At 49.5% G+C, this 26,388-nt stretch overlaps 12 protein-coding genes and 2 non-coding genes across 14 annotated transcripts; 5 read left to right on the top strand and 9 right to left on the bottom strand.

Moving 5' to 3' along the window:
- Positions 1-737: 737 nt before the first annotated feature.
- On the top strand, positions 738-2,792 carry ACHE_60579A (uncharacterized protein; the record flags this gene model as incomplete). Its single annotated transcript, XM_043281769.1, has 5 exons — positions 738-1,042; positions 1,099-1,369; positions 1,415-1,760; positions 1,811-2,063; positions 2,114-2,792. 5 exons carry the CDS (start codon positions 738-740, stop codon positions 2,790-2,792), a joined length of 1,854 nt encoding a protein of 617 aa, XP_043139215.1.
- Positions 2,793-3,097: 305 nt separating this feature from the next.
- On the bottom strand, positions 3,098-3,712 carry ACHE_60578S (YbhB/YbcL family Raf kinase inhibitor-like protein; the record flags this gene model as incomplete). Its single annotated transcript, XM_043281768.1, has 2 exons — positions 3,098-3,522; positions 3,592-3,712. 2 exons carry the CDS (start codon positions 3,710-3,712, stop codon positions 3,098-3,100), a joined length of 546 nt encoding a protein of 181 aa, XP_043139214.1.
- Positions 3,713-4,777: 1,065 nt separating this feature from the next.
- Positions 4,778-6,263, top strand: ACHE_60577A (SNG1 family protein; the record flags this gene model as incomplete). The annotated part of the gene is made up of 3 exons (XM_043281767.1): positions 4,778-4,913; positions 4,987-6,063; positions 6,115-6,263. The coding sequence occupies 3 exons, from the start codon at positions 4,778-4,780 to the stop codon at positions 6,261-6,263; spliced, it is 1,362 nt and encodes a 453-aa protein (XP_043139213.1).
- Positions 6,264-8,093: 1,830 nt separating this feature from the next.
- Positions 8,094-8,531, bottom strand: ACHE_60576S (Con-6 family protein; the record flags this gene model as incomplete). Its single annotated transcript, XM_043281766.1, has 3 exons — positions 8,094-8,190; positions 8,268-8,417; positions 8,494-8,531. 3 exons carry the CDS (start codon positions 8,529-8,531, stop codon positions 8,094-8,096), a joined length of 285 nt encoding a protein of 94 aa, XP_043139212.1.
- An 800-nt stretch (positions 8,532-9,331) lies between these two features.
- Positions 9,332-9,601, bottom strand: ACHE_60575S (uncharacterized protein; the record flags this gene model as incomplete). Its single annotated transcript, XM_043281765.1, has 2 exons — positions 9,332-9,447; positions 9,511-9,601. The coding sequence occupies 2 exons, from the start codon at positions 9,599-9,601 to the stop codon at positions 9,332-9,334; spliced, it is 207 nt and encodes a 68-aa protein (XP_043139211.1).
- A 1,511-nt stretch (positions 9,602-11,112) lies between these two features.
- ACHE_t60004A lies at positions 11,113-11,226 on the top strand. The gene has a single exon. It is a non-coding gene; the product is annotated as a tRNA-Ala (tRNA).
- Positions 11,227-12,223: 997 nt separating this feature from the next.
- ACHE_60574A (uncharacterized protein) lies at positions 12,224-13,114 on the top strand (the record flags this gene model as incomplete). Its single annotated transcript, XM_043281763.1, has 2 exons — positions 12,224-12,297; positions 12,346-13,114. The coding sequence occupies 2 exons, from the start codon at positions 12,224-12,226 to the stop codon at positions 13,112-13,114; spliced, it is 843 nt and encodes a 280-aa protein (XP_043139210.1).
- A 317-nt stretch (positions 13,115-13,431) lies between these two features.
- On the bottom strand, positions 13,432-14,534 carry ADH1_1 (zinc-dependent alcohol dehydrogenase; the record flags this gene model as incomplete). The annotated part of the gene is made up of 2 exons (XM_043281762.1): positions 13,432-13,478; positions 13,529-14,534. The coding sequence occupies 2 exons, from the start codon at positions 14,532-14,534 to the stop codon at positions 13,432-13,434; spliced, it is 1,053 nt and encodes a 350-aa protein (XP_043139209.1).
- Positions 14,535-16,612: 2,078 nt separating this feature from the next.
- Positions 16,613-16,701, bottom strand: ACHE_t60003S. The gene has a single exon. It is a non-coding gene; the product is annotated as a tRNA-Val (tRNA).
- A 236-nt stretch (positions 16,702-16,937) lies between these two features.
- Positions 16,938-17,225, bottom strand: ACHE_60572S (uncharacterized protein; the record flags this gene model as incomplete). The annotated part of the gene is made up of 3 exons (XM_043281761.1): positions 16,938-17,012; positions 17,076-17,168; positions 17,220-17,225. 3 exons carry the CDS (start codon positions 17,223-17,225, stop codon positions 16,938-16,940), a joined length of 174 nt encoding a protein of 57 aa, XP_043139208.1.
- Positions 17,226-17,893: 668 nt separating this feature from the next.
- ACHE_60571S (bifunctional fumarylacetoacetate hydrolase/alpha/beta hydrolase family protein) lies at positions 17,894-19,654 on the bottom strand (the record flags this gene model as incomplete). Its single annotated transcript, XM_043281760.1, has 1 exon — positions 17,894-19,654. One exon carries the CDS (start codon positions 19,652-19,654, stop codon positions 17,894-17,896), a length of 1,761 nt encoding a protein of 586 aa, XP_043139207.1.
- A 1,832-nt stretch (positions 19,655-21,486) lies between these two features.
- On the top strand, positions 21,487-21,921 carry ACHE_60570A (uncharacterized protein; the record flags this gene model as incomplete). The annotated part of the gene is made up of 1 exon (XM_043281759.1): positions 21,487-21,921. The coding sequence occupies one exon, from the start codon at positions 21,487-21,489 to the stop codon at positions 21,919-21,921; it is 435 nt and encodes a 144-aa protein (XP_043139206.1).
- Positions 21,922-22,005: 84 nt separating this feature from the next.
- On the bottom strand, positions 22,006-23,655 carry ACHE_60569S (putative amino acid permease family protein; the record flags this gene model as incomplete). Its single annotated transcript, XM_043281758.1, has 1 exon — positions 22,006-23,655. One exon carries the CDS (start codon positions 23,653-23,655, stop codon positions 22,006-22,008), a length of 1,650 nt encoding a protein of 549 aa, XP_043139205.1.
- Positions 23,656-24,060: 405 nt separating this feature from the next.
- Positions 24,061-25,932, bottom strand: SED2 (S53 family peptidase; the record flags this gene model as incomplete). Its single annotated transcript, XM_043281757.1, has 2 exons — positions 24,061-25,769; positions 25,827-25,932. The coding sequence occupies 2 exons, from the start codon at positions 25,930-25,932 to the stop codon at positions 24,061-24,063; spliced, it is 1,815 nt and encodes a 604-aa protein (XP_043139204.1).
- Positions 25,933-26,388: the final 456 nt, after the last annotated feature.

Below are 26,388 nucleotides of genomic sequence, written 5' to 3'. Positions count from 1 at the left end.
CTGGAATGAATGGGAGCGTCTTGTGTACTGTCAACTTTGCCATGTAGTCTGAATTGCGGGTCATTCACTCGCCATTCATGATTGTATTCCATGCCGATGAACATATATGCCGTGCACTACAGAACTATCTCTGCTGTATGTGGCATGTAGATTACAGCTTTCATGTATTCGTGCGGTGATTGTTGGTACCCCTAGAGCTCTATGTCGCAAATCTGTATCTCGCAGAACTGGGTAGTGAGGAAGACCAACACTTATCCCAAGTACTACAAGATATCCCTTTCTACTCCCCTCTAATTATACTCAGGCTATCTCCGAGCAGCTACCCGATCAGCACGTCGGTAATTGCCGCTTTAGGACAGCACGAAATCTTATCAGATGGATCATCTGATAAAAACCCTCGCCAATCACGGCCCCCCGCGGACCATTCCCTTTCAATAAGAGACTCGCAAGACTCGGCAAACCGAAAAAGAAAAAGCAAAAAAAGCACTCTTATAAATTGCATTTCATTTACCCCAATGCGCCGTCGCCTCATCCGGAGGATTGATCATCCGCCTACTCCTGTTCCTGCTGCTCACCTGAAAAGACTTGCCTAAATGGCGAGGCTATGACTTATGTTTCAGCTCTCTGTCCTCTTGCTTACGGGCCTGAATCAGATTTCTGATTCTAGGGGGATACAGCATTGCATCTTGTCTTGTTCTGCTTCGTTCCGAGTGTCCCGATGATCGGACTTTGCGACCATGCCCTCCAACTCCCGGTTCCATAGAGCCTCTGCAGGGCCGTCATCTTCTGCGGTATATACCCAGCTTGCGAGCGATTCGACATCTTTATTAGAATCCGGTACACAGGTCGACTACTCGCAGGGCAATTGCGCAGGAAACAAACCGGACCCAAATCGGATTGACATCGATACCCGAGACAGTGACGAAGACGACGAGGAGGAAGAAGAAGAAGAAGAAGACGAACGCAGACAGAATGGAGTCTGGCAGGCTGAGGCTATCACATCCTCTTGGACGTTTCGAGCGCTTGTGTTTACTTACGTTTTGTATGATCTACCATGGCTGGATGTCAACCGACGAGATACGGAACTAACGGAAACAGTATCTACATCTTAACGTCCGTCAACTCGCTACAACAGCAGGTTACAGGCATTCTGGGACCGTATGTCACCTCAAGTTTCAAGCAGCATTCTCTGTTCTCGACGACGCAGACGTTGTCCAGTATTGTCGCCGGTTGCTCAAAGCTCCCGATTGCAAAGATTCTTGATATATGGGGCCGAGTTGAGGGCTTCATTTTGATGACAGTTCTGTGCACGCTGGGTCTTGTTTTGATGGCGGTTTGCAGGAATGTTGAGACTTATGCGGCAGCTCAGGTAAACACCCTGATAACATTATACGAACTCAGACTGACTGTTTAGGTCTTCTACTGGGTTGGATACAACGGGATGGGATACGTGATCAACATCTTCCTAGCGGATACAACATCTCTCAGAAACCGGATGATCATGTTTGGGCTCAACTCGACACCATTTATCGTTACCGTCTTTATTGGTCCATACGTTGCGCAGTTGTTTCATACATATAGCACATTCAGATGGGCATTTGGATTTTTCGCCATTATCGTTCCCGTCGTGTCGATTCCTGTCGCGGCCGTTTTTCTGTACAGCAACTATAAAGTGAGGAAGATGGGACTTGCTCCCCATCGCACGGTCAGTGGGAGAACTACCTTTCAGATTCTCTACCACTATGCGCGCGAGTTCGATAGTAGGTCTGAATTTCCTTTGACACGTTTTCCGGATACTGACGCGTTATAGTCGTTGGTTTGATTTTAGTGGTTGGCGGCTTTTCCCTGCTGCTTCTTCCGCTTACTCTTGCCGCTAGTTCGGTGAATCAGTGGCATAATCTGTATATCATTGCGATACTGGTTATCGGAGTTGCTCTTTTAGCACTATTCTGCGTTTGGGAAAAGTATTTTGCGCCGGTGACGTTCGTACCATTTCAATACCTCCAAGATCGAACAGTTTTCGGTGCTTGTGTTTTATCTGCTACTCTTTTTTGCAGCTTCTAGTATGTCCCTCTACCTCGATGCCTGCATGACTGAATCTAACAAACCGCAGCACATGGGACGTCTACTTTTCCTCCTATCTACAGGTAGTCCACAACCAGAACATCCGCAACGCCGGCTACATCTCCAACATTTTCACTATTGGCTCCTCTTTCTGGGCCCCTATAGCCGGCCTCATGATCCGCTACACTGGCCGCTTCAAATGGCTGGGCCTAGCGGCCGTTCCGGTTTCAGCGATTTCCACCGCACTAATGATATACTTCCGACACCCAGGCACAAACATCAGTCTTATCGTGTTGATTCAGATTTTTATGGCTTTTTCTGGAGGTACACTGGTTATGACGGAGCAATTGGCTGCTATGTCTGCGGTTCCACATAATGAAGTCGCTGTCGTGCTTGCATTAGAGGGACTGTTCATGAGCATTGGCGGTTCAATCGGACAATCGATCTCGGGCGCTATCTGGACGAACCTCCTGCCGGACAAACTAATTGAATACCTCCCTGCGAGTGAAAAGGCAAATTGGAAGAAGATTTACGGGTCTCTTGAGGTACAGCTGTCATACCCCGTTGGTAGTACAACGAGGGACGCTATTATAATGGCGTACGGATATGTGCAAAGACGGATGTTGCTTGCAGGGGTATGTTTTATGCCGTTGGCGCTTGGGTGCATTTTGCTTTGGAGGAATATTGATGTTAAGGGGAAGCAGCAGACGACGGGGATGGTTTTTTGAGCGTTGCATATTGCATTCCTGAGTGGTATTTGGTAGATTTGGTTTATTTATATAGTGCTCTGTAATACCGCATAGATAGGATATAGCAGTGATCGTCTGGACGACCCTAGATCAGTTATATAGACCATTGGCAGATTGTTTACAGAGTGTAAGAGAGCCATGAGTCCTTAAACGTATTAAATTGACCGTGAGCCGAAATTAGAATACCAACCCAACAAACGTAGAATAATCCATACTCATAAATACGCCATAACACCCCTTCCGTAGCATCCACAAACAACAAAGACAATACCCTATGGCAACACTCAGTTACTAAAAAAATAATTTGCCGCAACAGCCTTCTCGAGCCCAACCTCCCTCTCAAACCCATCCAAATCAAACCTCACCCTTCCCCAAATCCCCATCTCCTTTCCCCCCTGGGGCCTATACTTTCCGGCAGCACCCTCAAACCCCTCCGGCTGCTCATACAGCAAAAACACATAGCGGTGCGGGCCACTTCCCGGCGGGGGCTCCGGGCCGATCCAGTTCGCGATGAAGGGCACATTCGCGTTCAAGGTCGTGGTGGTGCCGTCATTGGATGGGGTGGGATGGAGGGAGGGCTGGATCCAGTGCAGGATGGGGCTTAGGATGGAGAAGGAGGGGAAGGGGCCGTCGAGGTCGATACTGACAAGGAGGTAGGTTTTGTTGGCGGTGGTGTTGGTGAAGGTGATTTCGGGGATGGATTGGGCTTCTGTTTTTTTTTTTTTTTTGTTTGGTTAGATGTGTGGTCGATGGTTTCAATTCAGAATGGGGGACAAACCTCCTCGTGGGATGAACTGGCCGGGAGTGACGTTGTGGGAGCCGACTGTCACTCCTAGGACTTTGGAGGGGTCCCGCGAGCAGAGGGAGAGGGCTGAGTCGGCGCTTTCGCAAACTCGCATGGTTGCGTTGATGGATTGTTTGTTGGTTGTGGAGGAAATGAAGGGAGGAAGAGGAACGGTTATAGGTGTCGGGGTTAAGCGGGAGTTAAGCGGATTTAGTGACGGGTGACGGGTTGATGTTGAGGTGACTTCACGTGTGTTGAATGGAGTTAGCAGTGAATGAAGGTGTTTTATATGTTTTTTATCTCTACTTGAACGCTTCGACACGTGCGTTATGAAAATGGCCTCACTTCGCGGAGAGTTAATTTGTACAACTACAGGATAGGACTCGTGGCAGCCATTCATCGTTGTCTTTCCAGTGTAGACCAGCGGGATATAAAAAGTCGCCGATGGCACTCAGCCCCTGTAGAATATCATACAGAATACTAGCGCGTCATTAGTGTAACTTCTCTTCCACGGATCATGATGAAGTCAACACAGCAGCGGTGAGCAAACATGATGGTGCATATACCTTGCTGCCGTGTACTGATTGGGCTGAGACAAAAAGGAGTGAAGTTATATCATCGTGCTCAGACGTGATTGAAAAAAGGTTGTGTTAGGTCGATAATAATATGTATTTGTCTAGTACTTTAAGGGACCAGGCCAGCCGATCTTATCAGATAAGATCGACCATTGATGTCATTACGGATTAATAATTCTACGAGAATTCTCGGAGCTCGGACACTGCAAGCACCGAGACAACCCCAAAAAAGAAACCGAACCGAGGGCACTCGGCAAGGGGAATCCAGAACAAGCGCAGAACTAGACAACGATCACTCGTCGAATAATCCGTCGCGACCAATGCCATGCCATACAGCAATGAGTTGACAAATGTTGGGACTGGTTGGCTTCGGTTTATTGGCTTGCGCAATGTTGATAACTCCGGCACGCACCTGAACAATAACCGGGTGCGGCCGATGGCCTTATAAAGACGCCGGATTTGGTCGCGACAATCCCATGGTTGGCATGACGTGACCGGCCAGAGTTATCTTCCCTGATTCTTTTTTATACTGCTCTTTTCGTCCCCTTTTCGTCCCCTTTTCGTCCCCTTTTTTCACGCGCCATTGTCAAGTTCTGTCCATAGTCATGGCTGGCGAAAGTATGTCGCCGGAAGAGGGCTCTATCAAGGAACCCCCGGCGACTCCCGCGACGGCCGTGGGCTTCCTTGACCCAGCACTGAAGGGAGTGAGACGTCGCGTCGCTTTTCAGCTGGGGCGCATGGGTAAGTCGGTCAGAAAGCGATCAATTGCATACATATGACTCGTGGCTAATAAGGTTCTCCCTGCATAAAATAGTGTTGATCCTATGCGTATTCGTCCTGTGCATTCTTTCGCTATATTGGGCCGTGCAGTTCCGAGTCGAGAATAATATGCCCTCGTTGGCGGTTTGGGTGGTGGATTTCGACGGCCAGGTTGATCCATATCTCACGAATGATACTATCGTTGGGCCTGCGGTGACGGATGTTGCCGGGCAGATTATTCAGTCTACGACGGATCGCGTTGGGTATACTATCGTGTCGCCAGCAGAGTTTGACTATAGTGTCTGGAATGTGCGACAGCAAGTCTACGATGAGCATGCGTGGGCTGCTGTTGTCATCAATCCTAATGCAACAACAATGCTGCGCGACGCCGTGAGGAACGGGAATTCATCATACGATCCAACGGGGGCAGTCCAATTTATCATCATCTCCGCCCGGGACGAATCTACCTATAGCAATTATATCAAACCAGCATTGAATAGCTTTCAGATTCAGGCTTTAATGGAGTTTGGACCCCGTTGGGTACAGTCTTTAGCGCAGGAAGGGGCCAATATCACCAATGTACCGCAAGCCGCGAATCCAGGCATTGGGTTCAACACGTACGATCTCAGACCGTTTGCGCCAGCCGTCGCAACGCCAGCTGTCACCATCGGTCTGATCTACTTGATCATTGTCGCATTTTTCAACTTCCCGTTCTTGATGCCAATCCACATGCAGCTCATCAAGGGCAACCATCCGCCTTTGCACATATGGCAGTGGTTGATTTGGCGCATTCTGACGCATATCGGGTCATACTTCTTCCTATCACTTTTCTACTCGTTCGTATCGCTGGCGTTCCAGATCCCATTCACCAACTCGCCTGCGCCGGATACTATCTCCGCTGACAACCCCAACGCGTACGGACATGGGTCATTCGTGGTCTTTTGGATGCTGAACTGGGTGGGAATGGCGGCACTAGGATTCCCATGTGAGAACATGGCCATGGTGCTTGGTATGCCGTGGAGTTCGCTCTTCCTGATCTTCTGGGTTATCACCAACGTTTCGACGGCATTTTACTCGCTGGACTTGGCACCGCAATTCTTTGCATGGGGTTATGCCTGGCCTTTGCATCGGAGTAAGCTCTTTTTCCACACTGGACTTTGGAGAAACCAGCTAACGTGAACAGTCGTCGAGGCATTACGGACGATTTTGTTTGGAACACATTCCAGGATTGGATTGGACTTCGGTGTTCTTTTTGCATGGATTGGAGTGTCGCTTGCTTTCTATCCATTTGCGAATTTCATTATGCAGTGGAAGATTAAGAGGGGGTGGTGATTTGAACATCTCACTTCTTGTGGACATAGAATTATAAACATGAACATAATGACGCCATTTTACTCAGAATGAGGTTAATATGTATAAGAGCTGTACTACGACAGTCCATGCCAGTCTTACTGCTTCGGGCATCTTCTGCATGACGATTGAGATTTGAACCGTTTTCCACATGATAACCCTGCTGCCAGTTCATTACAACGCCCTCACATCTCAGCAAAATGTCCGATATAGCAGAACGTGAAAAGCGCTGTTTAGATATATGAAGCCATCGAGGAGCATCGTTACAGCACCATCTCGATGCAGGCCCTGCATCCGGTTGATAAGTGATACCGCCGCTGCTGGTTATCGTGGTCATCATTTGTACCCGGAAGGATACCGGAACTGTCGTGACTGGCCAGATGCCAGATACTCACAGATCATGGGATCTCATGTACATTCCGAACATCCGGTGCTGATCTGTTTTCTCGTGTTTGCTGACATAGCTTGGCAATATGCAGCTGTAGAGTACGTGTCCAAAATGCGCCCCTTTTATTTGCTTTCATATCCCATTCCAAAAGAAGTATTGCGACTTTTTACCCATACGTTGAAGGTGAACGAATGAATTGCACCTAGATGAAGCATCCAGACGTTTCCTTCAGCCACAGCTACCATGAGGAGAGGACATCATCAAGAAGTTAAGGCCAGTCTGATCGATAAACGCCATATCCGCCGGTCCTGGCTACTCTCTGCCCTTGCTGCAATTCCTCTGTTTGTGGCACCACTGATTACAGCAAGCTTTCTCATCACGATTTCGCAGTTTGAAGCGTCTCTGTCCAGGTTCGTGACGGCCGGTTTTGAACAGGGATTCTTGGCCATTATTAAAGCGCATGGTCCACGACTCAGCTTTAAAGCGACGCTTGCTTATACGTATTATGTTGCCCTGCAGGCTACGCTATTCCACTTCCTGCCAGGTCCGATAGACACAGGCCAACGTACCCCAGCTGGTTATCTTCTACTATATCGGACAAACGGACTGTATGCGTGGATAGTTACGCATGCTCTATACATACTGCTTTGTTGTCTCGGGTTTCTAGATCCTGCCTTTGTAATCAGGAATTGGAGTGGGATTTTTATGGCGATGAATCTGTTTGGATATTTGGCCGCGGTTTTTGCGTACGGAAAGGCATATTTGAGACCTAGTCATCCAGAGGACCGAAGATTTGGTGGTATGTTTTACTGGATAAGCTCATTGATTATCTCTAATCAGGAACTATGTTGATTCTACAGGCTCGGCGCTTCATGACCTTTATGCCGGCGTTGAGCTCAATCCAAGGCTTGGGAAAACATTCGACCTTAAGTTCTTCACAAATGGGAGGATGGGGATGATTTCTTGGACACTCATGTATGAACTAGCCCTCTCAAACATGACAGCATATGCATTGCTAACTCTCAGATAAGAGATATCTCAAGCATGACATACCAATACACGGCGCAGAACATAAAAGTATCCTTTTATGCAGCGGGTGGTGGGCTTTAACTATGTAGGCGATTTGCTTCTGTCGTTTAGTATGTGTGCGTTGGTTGGGACGAATAAGTTATTGGTGTGGTTGTATGTGATCTGGATGGCGGGGTTGCTTGTTCATCGGTGTATGAGGGATGAGGGACGATGCAGAGCTAAATATGGGGTGGCTTGGGAGGAGTATTGTAAATTCGTGCCATGGAGGCTTGTTCCGGGTGTTTGGTGAGGTTATCCAACTTGCTTATTCGGAATTCCAAGACCATAATATATACACTCCATTCTGTACAATCTACCATACCTATACACAATACGAATCATCCCCACAACCAAACCTAATCAGCCGGCCGCTCCGGATGCTCCCCCATACTCTCCAACCGATTCCTCGCCTGCTGCTTCCCAACATCCGTGACATTCGGATTATGGGTCGCCCTGCAACAAATTAGCCACCGTCCATAAAAAAACCATAACACCAGTTTCAAAGAAACAAAAGAGAAGTGGGTACATACGCTTTCAAGCCCCGCGCAACGTTTTTGTTATGTCTTGCTTCGTCGTCGCTAAGGCCTCCTTCGCTCGGAGTCTCGTTGGATTGGATTCGCTTGAGTTCTTCTTCGGCGTGGAGGCGGCCTTCGTCGGAGACGTTTCGGTTTTTGATGGCGCTGCGATGCGTTCCGTGTCTTGGTTAATGGCTGTTTTTTTTTTTTTTTTTTTGATTGGGAAAGGGCTTGGACTCACGCTTTGTAGCCCCGAGCGACGTTTTCGATGTCCTTCATTTTGTAATTTGATTTTTTATTTTCTGAATGTAATTCTGTAGATAGTCTTGCTAATCTGGAGAACAATTTTCACTGCTGTATGTACGAGGTATATATAGCATCGCAGGGGCAAAAATGACGTCTGTTCAAACGAGAGACAGCCACATGGCCACCACATGGCCACCACCACCGCTATCATTCTGGAGTGTTGTGGATGTTCTAGAAGGGTTGGTTGTGGTATGGAATATGTCACCGGGGATATGACGCGATATGCACGTTGTATGGTGTTTTGCGGAGATTGGATCCGGGGTTAGGGTTGGAGAAGTGTAATTGGACGTCGTTGTACTTGGCGAGGGTGGGAGGATGGGGTTTAATTTAGTGTTAAAATTGTTGGTTTTTGGGGGGTGATAGTTAGTGGCTGGTTATGTGTAGCTTACTGGTAAGGAAACAAGATCATGTATTTCAGCAAGTAAAAAGTCACGAGACAAACTTGATTACAGTTGAAGTCTCTTGGCAATGAAGAGGAACCTACAAGAAGATAGACAAGTCTAGTACCTTGGGCATTCTGTCTTAAATCATCTTTAGTATTCATTCAAGGTCTACATCCATAACACAACTAGCGTTATGGCAAATTAAGTCGAATGCACATATGTTTCTACTCGAGCACCTACTTTACGAGCATACAAAACTGAACCTGAAAGGCGATTTCCCATTTTGACATATGTCATACAGATGCTGCATACACATTCAGACATTCCCATGACACCCAGAAAGTCTCCTCCCATTTGCTCAGAATATACCAATTTTGCATATCATTCGTTTCAAGGAGCGCAAAGCACCCGTCCGTCAACAGTCTTGCAAGTCATTCCACCACCGCAGGTGTTGACGGGGACCGGGATGCCGTCAACACCACACTGCATGACGGTATCCTTGTTCGCTGTTCAGAATTAGTCTCCGTAAAATCTCACAGGCAGGGACAAGTATCGAGGACATGACTTACCACCAGCACCGCAAGAGTATTCGCCCGGCGTGCAAGCAGAGGCGAGGCCGAGGAAGAGGGTGGCGAGGGGGAGGGCGATGGAGAGACGCATTTTGTTGGTGTAGAGGGAATTAAAGGTTGCTTGATGGAAGCGTGAGAGATGGAAGAAGATTGAGCAAAGTTGTTGTTGCTGCTGCTGATGAGACTCGAATCGACAGGAAATCAAGGGGCTTAAATATCTCGATTCCTCGTAACACGGCAAAAGAATAGTTGCGTGGTGTTACTAAATGCTGCTATTATTGTCGTATCCATCTGCATGTCTCATGCCTCCTACGCCCAGCATATCGATGGATTTCCGAGGCGTGAAACGCCTCGTTTTGATAGGGTGCCAATCGGGTACTTGCATTCGGGGATATTGATGGATGGTTGGGATCTCAACGTTTCTCTGTGACAGTTGCTGAATGGTTGTACTTGATGAGCGCATATTCCTTTGTCCGTTGTATGTAGTAATACGTTGCGTTTGCACGGAGTGTGGGGGGAGTTGAGGCTGTTAAGACTCGTATCCATTTTCAGATAATGCTGCTATCCGTGTTATTGGTAATTATACTTAACATCCCTGCCTCTATCTCTCATCATTATGCCTCTACGGTAAACGGTGATCAATAGAGATAATCGAAATTCTCACACTAAAGGGATTACCCGCTAGTCAGGGCAGTCTCAAGCAAATCTGCCATGCATAGCCCCGTATTTCAGTGCCTGCCAGTAACGTCCGATCCAACGTCAGCAAGGATCATTCGTACATTTATAACTCATTGAATATATACAGATCATTATACGAATGGTATGGTGTAGGCATGTCTTAGTCGGAAGGATTCCGTATGCGCTGGCTGGGATCCGCTTAGAGTGGAGCGACTTTCTTGTATGCGGATGCCTGGTTTATGAGACCACATACAGGCTGACAATCGGAGATACAGAGGCAATACTCTCTACCATTGAGTAGTAGAGGCTACTAATCTTGAGCCTCGAAAAGCCCGTATTCGAATCCTGTCATGGTCTCTGTACCAGCTGGACCACAATCCTCTCTGAGGTCTCTCGTTCTTTTGAGAGATATTTGTCACTAACACTCTAGTAGCGGATGCCATCTACTGCTTAGGGACACTCGCATGGAGCTGACATCAATTAGGCTTCGAAGTCCCGAAATGTATCAGCAGACTATCTAGGGCGTTAACAAAATGAAATGTCGAGAACACAATATTATTGTATGCATAAGTGTTGAAAGTAAGGCCTTTAGTCCGCAGAACTTGGGGAGCCAGGTTCTCTTGAACGACTTGACTTCTACATGAACTGTGACCTCTTGTTTGTCTTGAAGATAAAGCGAAGGAGGACATTGCGAATACCCTGTCATTTAACTTGTCGAGTTCCCGTTGGAAGACATTAAATTCACTTGACATCTCACTTGAAAGAAACCGGCGTTGAAGGCAGTTGAAGTAGCTCATTGCCAGAAGTCAAAATAATGGTCATGCTCTCTTGTCGCCGTCGGTGCGCAAGAAGGTCCATTCTTGGGACTGCTGAGGGTCCTGGACTGGCTTGATGCCAATCCTGACCATCTCAATCTTAGTTTCAGCCGGCGGCGTGGCATAGTGGTAGCGTCCCGAGGTAGCCCCCCCGGTATTGGGAACTTTTCCTAGAGGAAGTTCTACTACTGGGAGTTCGTGAGTTCGATTCTCACCACTGGCACATTATACCACCACCATGTGGCCTTTTTCCGAGGGATTGAGCATACTACGGCACCCGGGGGCATCTAGGACCCCCCAAAAGAAGTAGTGAGCATTCCCTAGTCTATCACACACGGTGTCCGGTGTTAGAGGGCCTTGTCCCAGCCTCTAGCCCTTAAGGATGCTTACGAAGAACGGCCTAGGCCAATCAACAGTCTGAATCATATCAAGCTCAGATGTAAAAGGGAGCGGATGGTGAGCTCATGCCTCAGCAAGCTACTTATCTCTAGGGATAGGGTATGGTCCGTATGGACAAGCAATCGTGGGTTTTAACCCCATAGAAGGTGGCTAGAGTGAACTAGCCAATAATACAAGGAGGGTAAGGGATTTTCTTAGGGTCCTATAGCCACAGTTATCGTAGCGCTATAGGGGCATAAGAAATAAGTACTGCCCAAACGCCCTGCGCAGATAAGGCGGAATAGGGCGAGGAAAAGGTTATGAATGGTCAAGAAAAATGCTAAGAAACCTGAATGTACTGAATAAGTCTGCCATCTTGGTAGCGGTCTGTCATAGCCCCTGGGGCTCGATATGGACCTTAAACTTAATTAGATAATAATAATTATTATTAACGTTATCTTAGTTTCAATTTTGAATACTCAAGAAGCAAGAAAAAGAGAAAGGTTGAGGCCCAAGAGATCACTAGGTTCACAATCAATCTAAGTGAATGCTGACAAGGCATGAGCTGCTCTTTAGCCTGTCTTGACAAAGCCTCTAGCAAATACCTTGGATAATGCATTTACTCTTCTTTATCCGAGGGGCGATGATAGTGAATGAATAGAGACTGTGTTGCTTGCTTGTCAAGTGACATTGGCAGGGAGGGTTAGTCTTTTGCTTTCCTGACATATCTCTGTCCTGCAACTCTCCAGAGTAGGACGTCAAGCCATCGACATGGATATCAACGAAGGAAAAGCGAAGCCAGAGTGCAGTAAAAGATTCTATTGTCACTGGACCCCTGGAATATGGCCAGCCAAAATTCTCGTGAGTCGCTCTGGTCCAACTTCTCCTTCTCTGGAGCTGCAAAACATGGATGCCAGTGTGAATGTAACGGGCACAAACGAAGATAGAGAGCTGACCATGATAGACCCTATTTGACGAAAACGATTACCCTCTACTGTCGCGAGAAGAAGTACGGCTATGCAGTCCCGCAACATTTCGTCGAACAAGTTCCAGTCCTTGCTGCCTCCTTAAACCACTTGCATGTCAGTCCATCTCTGTGGCTTGACAAGGCAGAAGAAGACATTGGCCACACTATCGTGAACTGGCTGTACACTGGATCCTACCAGACGCTCCACGATCCAACTGTGCAGGGAACCGCAAGAAGGCAGAAGGAGTACAGAAGAAGTGTCAAAGTTTACTGTGTCTCTATCTTTTATGGAATGAGCGGTTTAGCATCCCAGGCCTTGCACTATGTGAGGATGTTCGGCGACGCTGTTGATATCCGTATAATCCTCGATATTGCCAAGGAAATCTTCACCAAATACCGAGGACGTACTGATTTGTTTGTTGGGTATATAAAGTACCTAAAGGAGAAACTGAATAATATGGTTCAAGCGGATGAAGGGTTCTTCAAGCAGGAGGACTTCGTCAAGGGCTTTGTACAGGCGCCGGGGTTTGACAAGTTCATGGTGCAGCAGATGGTCAGTTTTTACTCGGACGTTATACAGGATCTCAAGGGGAATGATATCAAGGGGAAGGTTGTCAAGAAACAGAGCCGTCAAGCTACACCAGTTATGGCTAGAGTTGATACGGGCTTGTGGCGTAGTACCAGAACTCGTTCATCTACCCTTCAACCTAAATCTAATTCCGAGCCCACCAACCCTTCGCAACCTAGTTTTGCGCCCAAGAAATGAGAGAAAGGAGGAAATGGCGATGTCCGAAAGCGGACGATTTGTCACGGATGAGTTATGAGCATACATTGCTGCTTATGTATTCGTGGTATGTCATGTCTTCTGCAGTTCAGTGTATATTTTACGCCGGTTCATATCTTTGGTGGTCGGAGTTGTTAAACCTTGATCTCAAGAATTACAGGGATGGAAGATTGGGGTATTTGCAAAAGTTCCAGATGTGGCAATAATTTAATTGGGTAGTATGGTATCCTATTTTATGGAAATACAAATAATCACTCCACATTAGGCATGTCAGATGCATCCGGACAAACGGAATCGCCCTACTTGGGAATCTCCAAGACGTATCTCCCGGCGATCTTTCCTTGCTCTGTATCAAGTTAGCACATGGATCGTGGAAAGCAGTGAGGAGAAACTTACCCATCAACTCGAAGACTTGCGGCAATTCCTTGAGCGGCACAGTCTTGAACGGAGCCTTGATCAACCCTCGCGCAAAGAAATCAATCGCCTCCACACCATCCTGCCTATTCCCGACATAGCTTCCCTTTATATTGATCATCCGTACAACCGTATTGAACACAGGCGCCTTGAGATATGCATCCGCTGGTAATCCAATGGCAACGATTGTCCCCCGCGAACGGACATACCCCGTCGCCTGCTCGAAAGGCTTCGCAGCAGCCGCAAGCAGAAGAACAGCATGGACACCCAATCCATCGGGAGAGACAGCCTTGACATCCTCGACCAAGTCACTGGACTTGGTAAAATCCACAAACGCCTCCGCACCTAGCTGTTCGCACATAACCTTCTTCTCATCTCCGCCATCAATAGCCACAATACGCAGCCCCATGGCCTTCGCATACTGCTGCGCCAAGGAGCCCAGACCGCCGCCCGCGCCGACAATCGCGACAGTCTGGCCGGGCCTAGCCCCAGATTCCTTCAATCCCTTGTAAACCGTGACGCCAGCACACAGCACCGGTGCCGCAGCATCCAACGGCACATGCTTGGGAATCTTAGTAACATGCGCTGCATTGGCGACACAATACTGCTGGAACGTCCCATCGACAGTATACCCCGACAACGACGCATCAGGACAAACAGACTCATCTGCTGACTTGCAGAACTCGCATGACAGACATGATCCATTCAGCCACTTGACTCCAGCATGGTCACCGATGTCAATGACGTTGACGAGTTCTCCCTTGGCAACGACTACGCCTGCGCCTTCGTGGCCGCCGACGAGGGGAATTTTGGATGGGATGGGCCAGTCACCTTTCATGGCGTGCAAGTCTGTGTGGCAGACGCCTGTGTAGTGGATTTTGACGAGGACTTCATCGGGGCCGGGCTTGGGGACGGGGATTTGTTTGTACACAGGGTAGGTGCCGGTTTTCTCGAGCACCTGAGCCCATTGGGTTTCCGGGATAGACATAATGAAAGTGGTTTTCGCAGAAAATCAAGAAGTATGAATGAGAAGCTGATTGTGAGTGATGAATCTGGGATAATGCCCCGAACAATCAGCCCTTTTATACCCATTCCGAACCCAACCCCTCGAACCCGGATCCCGATCTCTGACAGCCAGAATCAAATCCCGAAACAAACGTGACGTACTGTCCGGACAAACGGAGACCAGCCATACTTATACTATTCTCACGTATTGCTGCAGTCCTGAGGAGTATAGCCCATCCCGGATAGATAAGTGAGGCATTGACGTTAGCCTTTTTCCCGATACGGACATGGATTCGGGAGATCGGTTGATCCCCGCAATTTGAACCCCGCGTTGTTATTTTACAAACTTACTTAACAGCCTGACAGTTCGGAAGAGACTTATCAGCCATGCTTGGGTATTTCTAGCGGTAATGGTGTATAACATATGTAGATTTCCAAGGGTTTTGGAGAGAAATACAGCCAGGTACATAGGTACGAACAGGTACATATCACGAGTCCTGTTGCCCAATCGGGACGCCGAAAACGCACACGGAACTACTCCGGACATAATACCCCGACTTTGCGGGGGACCGTTGATCCAAAAATACACATCCTGAAGGAATGTTGCCGTCAAACTTGGTCAGGAATGGTGATTGTCCTGGACAGGAAGTCTCGCTTGCCACTTCATTTCTTGACGTGATTCTCCTTAACCTCCCCTTCCTCTTCTCATTCCACCTTTTTCAGCAGAATCTCATAGGCATCGGCCTTTGCGAATTTCGGATGGTCCCCTTTCAGCCCTTCCTTTCCGGAGTTCCGGGGCCGCTGGATCTCGTCGAGCTAAAGTGGCGAGTGTACAATTAGTCCCAATATTTACACAAAAGCCCAGCCCTGGTATTCATCGCGGCACGCCCAGCCTTCCTGTTTACTTTTTTTTTTTTTTTCTGGATTCGCTTGGCAGCGACTTAGATGCGCTTCTTGGAAGGCGGGTGGGAGGGGGCGTTGTAATGTGGGAGCTGGGGGCTGCTCGGATCGTGCTGTAGGGCTGCCTTATGTGTCAGCTTTGGCCGGGGCATTATTGCTAGTCGCTGACGTACAATGTCGGTATAGAGAGAATTCCCATGAACGCCTTCATATGGTGTTTTTCGATACTCACATTTCAAGGATTTGAAATTCCTTACTGAAAAAGTGACGAAGATGTTTGGTCGAAGTGTTTTTAGTTAAGCGCAACACTAGTGCAATGCCATATCTCGTAACCTCGTCAAATTTGGCATTGTTTTCGAGCTGAAACAGAGCGAAGTCAGTGCCTATGCAGCCCAATCCGGCATTTTCGTCTCTTGGAATACAAAATTGATCCCTTATATTCTTCAGAGTGGTTAACTCCAGTCAGATTGGCCCCGCCAGGTTTATGATAGAGTAGAATGGGGCATACAAAAGTTAGCAATAGTATCTGTTGCCCAGACAATCATGACACTGACTTGCTCTAAAGTATTTACTGAATGCTCCTGTGGTTTGTATTATGCAAGGCTGAATACCGCAAATCATGCAGAAGGGAAGGTAGCTTCTGTCACCCTCAGGAAATTGAGTAGGCATTTTCGTTTTGGTATATATTATCTACATTCATTGTTCCTGAGGCAATATATATTTATGTTCCATGGAATCATAGCGATGTCAACGAGCCCCATGCACTGGTCATATTTCTGGACAAGAATGGCTGGAGTGCCATGGTCCAAGGGGATATATAAGCTACCACAGGAAAAAAGCTATTTGAAAGTTCTGTCTGAGAACCTCAGGCTCCGATATGCCCCACTCCTGATTGGCCCGCTCTAGCGAGCCCACACACATATGTCGGATAGAGCGATAGTCATCCCCCATCCAACCATCTGCCAGATAGCTACGAATACAAAATTTGTACAGAGGAGTATTGACTAGCATGCTTCTTTCAGCCATAGCCTGCTGCACAGGTTCCATACGCTGTACTGTCTTCACTCAGTTCTCGTCTTGGCTGCATTCATGTCAGACTCGTCTCGCGGTTCCCAGGCGTACTGACAAAGAATGAATGAAGCAAACAGAAGCAAAAACACATGACCAGACTGGGGCTCGATCCCAGGACCTTATCGGAACCAGTTGTGGAACTGTTAACGATACGTGATAACCAACTACACCATCCGGCCAATTGCTGATGCGAGTGAGCTCGCAATAAAAATGTTGAAATTGACCATAGTCTTATATCCAAAGTTCGCAACCAGACCCTACTTTGACGTGTTCAACGGGAATTAAGGGGAAGGTAATTGAACTGCGAGTAAACAAACAGCTCTTTCTTGACCACTTAGGGCAGAGCCTAGCCTTTCCTCAATCAATCGTCTTTTTGTGCTTCTTCTTGCTCTCCATCTTTATGTCCTCCTGTGCCTCACGACGTAACCTGGCCGCTTCCCGACCCCTTCTCCCTGTCTGTAGCACCCTCCAGCCACTGAGCCCCCTCAAACTAAAGTGATGAGTGCAAAATAAGCTTCGGTGTTGGGATAGCCATTCACCGAAAGGAACTCACCTTCCCGGGTGTAGTGTGTATTCGGATCCGTTTCTGCTTTATCTGTACTTTGGGGAGATGCCCGGGGGAGCGGTGGCGGGTCTTCGCGTTGCTCTGACTGGTGTGTTAGCTTTTCTTAAACTTGGTTGTGAGGTAATGCCTTACACTCATGGTAATTTGCTGGGCTGCTGTAATGAAAGTCCTATATAGACTTGCGGACATTGTTTCTTTTTTGATGCTTACAAGATGTCAACAAGTCATTCAAATACGGCAGGAGATAGGGCGGGTGGGCAGTGCAATTAGCGGATAGCTCTCCAAGACTCGATACTCGGCATTATCTTTTGATTAGTACTATTCAACAGAATTAATCCTAATACTACTTGGAGACATGTCATTGTCTAATAGCAAAGAGGTCGATATTACCTTGATTTCTTGTGTTTCTGCTACCATGCCTAGTTACTTTCGGGGGAATCATACATACATGCGGCCCACCTGTATACTTCCCACTCTGTTCTCAACCTGCGAAGCTGGAGTTTGCTTCTAGGCTCTGTAGAATCCTGCTGGGAGCCCGTTTGCGGCAAATATCCAGGCGACGGATTAGAAGATGTCGGCTTTCATGTTGTACCAGGGGGAGGGGGTGGTGGTAAACGGCCCATTGTCGTTGTCGTTGTTGCTTTGAGGCATGTTGTTTGGTCTGTTGTAGTGGAGTGCGATGTAGAAAGGAAGATGGTTGATTTTGTGTTGTCGGTGAATGTGACTGCCTCGGGGCAGCATTCCTACGTTCTCGTATTTTGGAGGCAGTGTTGGTCAACTATAATTGCTTACGGCATATGATAGTCCTATAGCGCACACAATACAGCATCAACACACCCCTGTACATCCTCTAGCAAATGCCAATGCCCAACACCCCTAAGCATGTCAACCTTCCCATCCTCAACCTGCCCCGCATACCTCTCACAGACCTCCACCGAGCCAACCCTATCCTCCTCTCCGGTAACAATAAAAACCGAGCACTTAAGTTTTCCAAAGTTCAGCGTTTCTCTGGCAGAAGCAGCCAACGCCATACACCCCTTCGCATACCCCTCCGCATCCTGTCCAAGTAATGACAGCCGAACAGCCGTGACGGCTAATGGGTTATTCGCGCGAACTTGTGCAGATAGACCAGCTTGGATGATCGCGTCGACGACGGCTAGCATGCCTTTTTCGCGGACTAGGGCGGCGCGGGCGTACATCGCTTGGCTGGCGGGTTCGGGGAGTGGTGATGGTGGAGGGCCAAGGAGAATGAGCTTGGAGACTTGCTCTGGGTGGTGCAGGGCTAGATGTGCGGCAATCAGGCAGCCCATTGAGTGGGCGATTATTGTGGCGGGGGTGTTGATTGATGCAAACTGTACCGTTTGGTAAATGTCCTCGGCATACGAGGCGATAGTGAGTTCGCTCAATGCTGATGTTGGCGAGAGGCCGTGTCCTTCGAGGTCGAGAAGGTGCAGGGAATATGATCGTTCGAGCTTAGATACCAGCGGAGTGAAGTATGTTGATGATGCGCCTAGTCCGTGGATGAAGATAACTGGTGGTCCGTCCTTGTTGCCCACGTGCTGGTAAAAGAAATTCTTTCCGTTGATCCTGCTCAATCCCGATCCTGCAGGAGCCTTTGTGTTGGAGACTGCAATGACACTTTGATCACTATTCACTCGCTCGGTCGTATAATTGACAGCATCAAGGCTAGCAATCTGGTTCTTTAAGGTCCCCAACCCCGTGACACTAACACAGACCTCATCCCCAGGCTGCAGGAACTTCATCGGCCGAAACCCAAATCCCACACCATACGGCGTTCCCGTCGCCAAAACATCTCCCGCCTGCAATGTCTGCGCGGCGCTGATACTCGCCACAAGAGTCGGGATACTGAAAATCAACTCCTTGATCGATGCCTCCTGCCTTTTCTCTCCGTTCACGTGCGTCTGCACGATCAAGTCCTCTGGCAGCGCTTCCTTGGGTACGGCAATTGGACCCATCGGACAGAACGTATCGGGCGACTTACCCAGGAAGAATTGTTTGTGGTCGCGTTGGCGTTCGCGCGCCGTCATGTCGTTGATTATCGTGTAACCCCAGATATGTTCCATGGCTTGCTCTTCAGAGATGCGGAATCCAGGCTTTCCAACAATCACTCCAATCTCACCCTCGTAGTCGGGTGTACTGGTGAATTCCGGGTGCAGGAGGATCGGGTCCTCATGACCGATAATTGAGGTGGCGCGTTTGGTGAAGATGACGGGGTGCGTGGGTTGGTCATTTTTGTCGCTGGCATCAAAGCCCGAGGTATTGAATTCACGCGCGTGCTCTGAGTAGTTCTTTCCCACGGCTAGCACGTCGCGGCCAGAGATTGGGGGAAGAAGTTTGACACTGGACAGTGGGAGAGTTTCTTGGCCTGGGTGCGTTGCGATGTTGGCCTCGCCGGCGGTTATTGCTTGATAGAGGTCGGTAAGAGGGGCACCGGACCGGAAGGAGAGGGGCGTTATCGTAGATGTTCCAAGGTCCAGATGCCCTATCCGGGTTGTTTTGGTGGTTGGATCGATGTAGGCGGCGTAGTTTGTTAGTGTATTCGCCATGGTGAAATTTCTGGATCAATCGACCTTGCGCAATTGATCAATTGACTGTCTCTATCGACATTTATTTAATTGCAGAGTACTGAGTACTCAATTGCACCACTTCAACCTTTTTTTTCGTCACAAACGTTTCCACATCGTTCTCTGCCGGCGCGCGTCCCACTATAGCGGGGATCGCGGAGATGTCCCTCATCTCCGCGCATCTCCGCGTCGACGCCATGCTAACACTCAACATAACAGCATTGTTCGCACAATGTGGTCTTCATGGTGAAGAACTGCGGTGCTAGCAGCCGTTGGACATGTCAATCGTTCCACTTTCATCTCCGTATGATCCCCCGCACAAAGTATGACGCGTCTGGGTCCTGTACTCCACGTCAAATCCTCGCACTGGTTGCTGGTTCTCTAGACAGACGGTGCGTGTCCTTGGCCAGAATGCTGGCTCTGGCAGGTTCCTCGGGTGAGCGTTGTACTGTCCGCGGAGAAGATAAAACCGGGTCATTGATTCTCGTTTCAACGACAAGTCGAGTAACGGAACATAAGCGCAAATTCTGAAATTTCAGCAGCTCAGTCTTTCAGGACACACGACCTGGGCAGTCCGTTCGTATCTCGCGCACGGAGCACTGATTCATTGGAAATCAGTTAGCACTTAGCCATGGTTATTATAACGAGACTCAGCACGTACCACGATCGAAATAGATCATTTTCCATCATAGCGTTCCATAAAGCAACCGAGAATATAGATGGAAGCACTTGAAGTATCCTCCGATTATCCTTCAAGAAGACACTAAACTTGACCCTGATGCAGCTGGCTCTTCCGCAATGAACCACATTACAGTCAAGCCACGCCGATCAGAAACGGTGGCGGTACATAACTTCAGCCTTATGCATTACTCATCTGCATATTTTTTTTGTGTGCACACGTACGCTGGAATCTTGCCAAACCCATGAATGAAGGTCCACGTAACAAACGCGAATAAACAGTTGCACAAGAGTGTTCGCCAGCCAGCAATAATTGACAGCAAAGTGCAAACATGCATCCGAAACTTCCAGTCAGATATATACGTATGTCGGACCACACCGAAGGACACCCAGGAACAATTAACAAATCAGAACATCTCCGTATCAAGAAAAGCAAACTTTGAGTCCCTTAATATATTTTAGCGATTGGAGCCACGGTCAAAGTAAAACAAGTGGACTCGCTCCGCCATCCGACAGCTTATAGTCTTCAGATACCCGTGGAGACATCCATCCTCCGTACATTCCGGAGCCATTGATTGACAGCTCCGCCCAGCCATAGTAAAACATTGGATGGAACACTGATGCAACAATGCATATTGTGCTACTGTTTTGTCAATCCAAATCTAGGTATCCTTGCATACAGCGTGCTTTACTTGTACAGAGTACATACCCGTACAGCCAACTATCGAACTCTGCTTGCAGGACATGACATGTCAAGAAGCGGTCATGCCCGGTGCCCAGTATTGCGAAATAGTAAAACCAAGAGAAAGCGGTATATGCGTGGCGTGGAGTTGTTGGATCGGAAGGGTTTCCGTGCATTCCAGTAATCATGATACCCTTATTCATATGTCTGAGTTATGTAACTCAAGGTTATAGATCAGAAACATAACCACTTAGCGGTATGGCTATATTTAGCAAGAGTCTGCTGGTCTTTTCATACTTATATGAACCTTCACTTTCTACTTTCTGAGTCTGACATCTTTCTTCCAATCTCTATCTATCCTATTCTATCCTCAAAACGAAAGCCTTTTGATTCATACGCATCACCCCCTCTACTACAAAACCACCAATACGAAAACAACCAAACAAACACCAAAATGTCCACCACAACAACTGCCGCCTCCACACCCACCACCTGCGCCGGCAACGGCTGGATCCTCCCAACCCAAGACTCTGCCTGCGGCCTCCTAAACCACAACAACGCCACCGACATCATGGACAAATGCTGCACGCCTGCCTCCGTCAAGAAAACAGACGGCGACTGCAGCCTCTACTGTCTTGCGCAGGAGCAATCCGTCGGCGACTTGACAAAGTGTATTACCGATAATGGGGCCGGGTTTAGCGATGTGTTCTGTAATGATAAGCAGAATGCGACTGCGACGGCTAGTGTGACGAGTACGGCTAAGAGGACGGGAAGCTCGAGCTCGGGGACGAGTACGGAGAGTGGGATTGCGAGCTCGGCTAGGGTTTCGAAGTCGGGGTTGGGGGTTTTGGGGGTTGTGCTGGGGAGTGTTATCTTGGGTGCTCTCTGATTGATTGGTTTTGCTTGCGGATTGTTTGAAGGAAATTTTTTGCATATGTCGATAACTAGTACATAATCATAATACGAGTAATGACTACTTTTTACCCGCGTTCACAGCTTGTCGTTCTTCTTCAGCCTCATCTTCCAATTCCTGCTCCAACTCCCTCGCAACAAGCATCCTCATCCCCGCCTCCTCGGTCCGCAAATACGTCCTCCACCCCTTCACCCCCCAAAACACACACGAAATCACCAACATAACCCCAAACACCGCAATCGCCCAGTTCATCTCTGCAACATTCGGCTGCGGCGTGCCCGGGAAGAAGAAAAACACCGTCGTCACACAGCAATACACCAGACTCACGTAGTTGAGTGTACTCCCCCAGCGGCCGAGGTGGAATTTACACCCCAAGGGGAGGTTCTCACGACCCGTGATGAAGAGGAGCACGGCGATGGGAATACCGTAGGAGATTGTCAGTGCGATTGTGCTGACGCTGAGGATTGCTTCGAGCACGGTGTCCGCGAAGAGGTATAATACCCCGACTAGCGCGATGAGGACACCCTGCGCCCAGAGCGCACGCACGGGTGCTTTCCAGACGGGGTCAATATGCGAGAGGTACGTGCTGAAAGGTAATCCGCCATCGCGCGCAAAGCCCCAGGTAAGACGGGAGGAAGTGGTGAGGATGCTGATGCCCTGGCCGAGGCCGTTGAAGATGAAGAGCACGAGGAGGGTGGTGGCGGCGTCGCGGCCGACGGTTTCGTTCATGAGGGTGACGAAGGGCAGCGAGGCGTTGACGACGCCGTCCACGTCCTGGATGCAGAAGAGACACACGACCATGAAGATGAAGCCCGTGATTGCGCCGGAGGCCACGGCGAGGTAGATGATCCTGGGAGCGTTTGTGCGTGGGGACGGAATCTCCTCGACCATGTGGATCACCGAGTCGAATGCCGTGAGACCGTATGCTGCTTGCACGAGGCCGGTGAACCAGACAACACCGTCGCTCCAGCCAGTCGCGTTGATCCACGCCCCAAAGACGAACGTCCCAGACTGGAAGGTCCGATTATCTCTCACACCTACCCCGATCAACATCGCCAACGAGAGTATCCCAAACAACGCGATAAACCACGCCCCGACGAAATTATTCAACCACGGCAATATCCGATCCCGTCGACAACTCACCACATTAACCACCGTCAGGATGAAAGTAAACACCACATACAGCACAAACTTCAACCAACCCGCACTCTCCCCCTGTCCAAACAGTGCCCTAAGACCGAGGGTGAAATCCGTCATAAACGCAATCATACTCGCTCCCAACGTCCACCACCCAAACACATTAATCCACGCACACATATAACTCACTACCCTCCCAGTCCTCGTCCCCCACATCCGATGAACCCAGTACGCCTGTCCCAGCGCCGTGGGCATGGAGCTCGTCAGCTCACCGAGTGATAGCGCGACGGCGAGATTGCACGCTGTGACTAGCACCAAGCCCCAGAGGATCGTTATGGGCCCGCCATTCGTAAGACCCGAAGAGAGGTCCTGCGCGAAGGTGGAGTAGGTGCCGAGGACGGAGAAGGCGAGGCAGAGCATGCTCCATGGTGTGAATTTGAGGGTTAATCCTTGGTTCTGGGTGGGATCGTTTTCGTTGGTGTTGGGTTTGGTTGGTGCGTCCCCGGATGGATCCGGGGGAAAGGGGCTGGAGGCATCATGGGTCTGGGTCTGGGTTTGGCTTTCGGAGTCCATATGTGGGCAATTGGGTATTGTGTGGGTTGGACGATGGCATGATGTGTGGTCTGGATTGATATATGTATAGCGAGCTCTGGAGGAAGGGATTCGGTTGGCGTATTACAGATTGCGGGGTTCGGGAGGACTTGTCTTGGTTCCCTAGATAAGATTCAGATCCTGGGTTCTTATTGGATGAGTGGCATTTGAAGAAGATATCAAATAGGAAGTCCCATGCGACTGATACGGGGAAGTTCCTATCTTGTTTATCAATGTCATGTCTATGGCAATGGATAAGTACGGTCTGATATGCACGTCCGTCTTGATAGGATCTTACTCAAAGAGGAAACTGTACCAGATTCACTATACTATGGATATGATATACTATACTAACAATGATGATGATAGTCGGCGGCGGTGTACAAATTAAGCCGACAGAGCCAACTCCTTCAACTTGCCGAAATCCGGCGTGCCCAGGCCAGTAACTGGATCCCAGCCTTGCGTGGCGTTCCAGCTAGCGTACGGCACGACGGGGCTTCCATTAGCCTTTCCTGCAAACCGTTCCTGTCCATCACATCCCGTGCTGCCTCCGTGCACGATATCGTTCAGACCCTTGCTGCCGGCGCCGTACAGCCAGGGGTTCAAGAAGCCCAGGACAGGCTTGTTGTTCTGTAGACGGACGTCGTTGAGCAAGGCGATGATACCGCTGAACGCAGGCGCAGCGCAAGAAGTGCCATCGAACTGGCCAAGACGGCCCTTATCATACACCGCAAAGTTAGTTCCCTGGGCGGCGACGTCAGGGAATGCACGGTTGGAACCGTTGTACAAACCGTGGTACCGGGAACCGAGGGTCTGGAGGTAGCTGCTGACAGCGACATCCTGGTACTGCGGACGCGGGAAGAGGTCTGAGAAGCCGCCCGAGGAGAAATACACCGCTTGCTCTGGGGCCGACTTCTCAGTGGCCCCGACCGATGTCACCCAGGGACAAGACGCGGGGAACTGCGGGGGAAAGTGCGTGCGGTTTGTACCGTCGTTGGTCATACAGGCAGAGCCGACGCCGGAGTCGCCCGACGAGAAAATCACCGACACACCACGGCTTCCCAGCTGCGCGTACATGTTGCAGACGGTGCGAGCGTACTTCTCGGGGATGGTCTGTTCGTTTTCACCGTAGGAGGTCGAGATCACCTGGGGCAGATGCTCCTGATCCATGCGTAGCACGTTCTGCAGGAACTCGAGGTACGGCTCGTTGGTACCGGCGCTAGGGTCGGGCTGGTCCAGGTCCGGGATGACAGGTGCGCGACCGGCGGTGCTGAACTCGGTCACGGGCGCGCCCGCGCTCATGCCGACAATGTACTGCAGATCGAGGTTGGCCTCGCCGCTGTCGCTCTTGGAGTTCTGGTCGTTCTTGCCGCCGTTGTACATGACGACAGTGAAGTTCTCGCCCTCCGCAAACGGCGCGAGGTTCTCCTCGAATAGCACAAGATCAGAGTACCGCGCGTATTCCTCCAGGAAGCTCGCGAACCCGATTTTGCTGCCACTGGCGGGATCAGCTTTGTAGCCACCGACATTGTACAGCTTCCGCAGACAGTGCGGGGTGGTGATATCGCCACAGATGCTACTATCGTCCGCCGTTGCGGCCTGCGTGATGGCCAACTCGTCAAGTCCACCCTTGGGCTTGCTGCTATGCGTAGCCCGGTTGGCACGGATCTGTCCGAATCGCGTGGTCGGCTGGATCACGTTGACGTGCGGGGCGATGGAGCTCGGGATCGAGTACTCGAGGGTGCGGAGACGCTGTGTGTTACGCTGAGTGTTGTGCGCGTACCAGAGGAAGTTGGCGTCGAGGAGGTCGTTGGCCTGGTCGACGGTGGTGTGGAAACGGATCCAATCGGCATCCTCCTCGATGTCGCTGATTCCGGCATCCTGGAGCCATTCGCGGACAGAGCTCACGGCATTGTCGCTGGGGAGAAGCATGCGCTTCATCTCATCGTGGGTGCGGAAGTGTTTTCCGTAGTTGGGGTGGTCGGGAGTCGACATCTCCAAGACGGACTGTTCGAAACCGGCGACATCGTGCTGCTGCAGAGCGATTTGGAGACGAATGGGTTGTTTGGGGTTAGGAGTGGAGGCATATCTCCAGCCTATTCAAGTATATTAGCGTTCAACTGCATAACGGGTGAATTTGAAATGGTCCGTACCCTCGGGCACAACACGGAGCTTCTCAAAGACCTCTGCCGCGACAGACGAGGTCAACAGCGAAACGAGAGCGAGGGAGAGGGCTCCCCGACGAACGAATGACAACATCTCTGGTGAAGCAATTCTCCTCACCAAGAGAAATTATGAGAAAAAGAGAGAGAAAAAGGAGTGACAAGAGTGAGTTAAGGAGAGTGAGTGTCAAGAGAGACGGAGAGATAGCGGAGAGACTAAGAGCTCTAGCCAGCGGGGGCAGTGCGGACAATCGCCGGATCACGTCTGGGGTGTCGGAGAACCCCGGCGATCTTATTCCTTTCTATGCTATTTTCTTATGGATACTCTCTAATGATACTACTACGGCGTAGAGCAGATGTTTGTACATATCATGAAGAATGCAGGCCGGATACCTCGAACGCGAGGGACGATCGTCAGGGGTTGGCAGAGTCGGGATGGAGCACTGCTTGTATGTAGCAGACTCAGCTTCAAACACACAAAAGCAGAACTATTGACACGACTTTGAGACAGAAGCAATTGCTGAATATTCAGACATATCCCATAATCCAATTG

The sequence above is a fragment of the Aspergillus chevalieri genome, chromosome 6 (assembly GCF_016861735.1).
Source record: "Aspergillus chevalieri M1 DNA, chromosome 6, nearly complete sequence".
In the NCBI taxonomy this organism is placed as follows: Eukaryota; Fungi; Ascomycota; class Eurotiomycetes; order Eurotiales; family Aspergillaceae; genus Aspergillus; species Aspergillus chevalieri.
The sequence above is the reverse complement of the archived record's forward strand: the minus strand, read 5'-3'. Positions and strand labels throughout refer to the sequence as shown.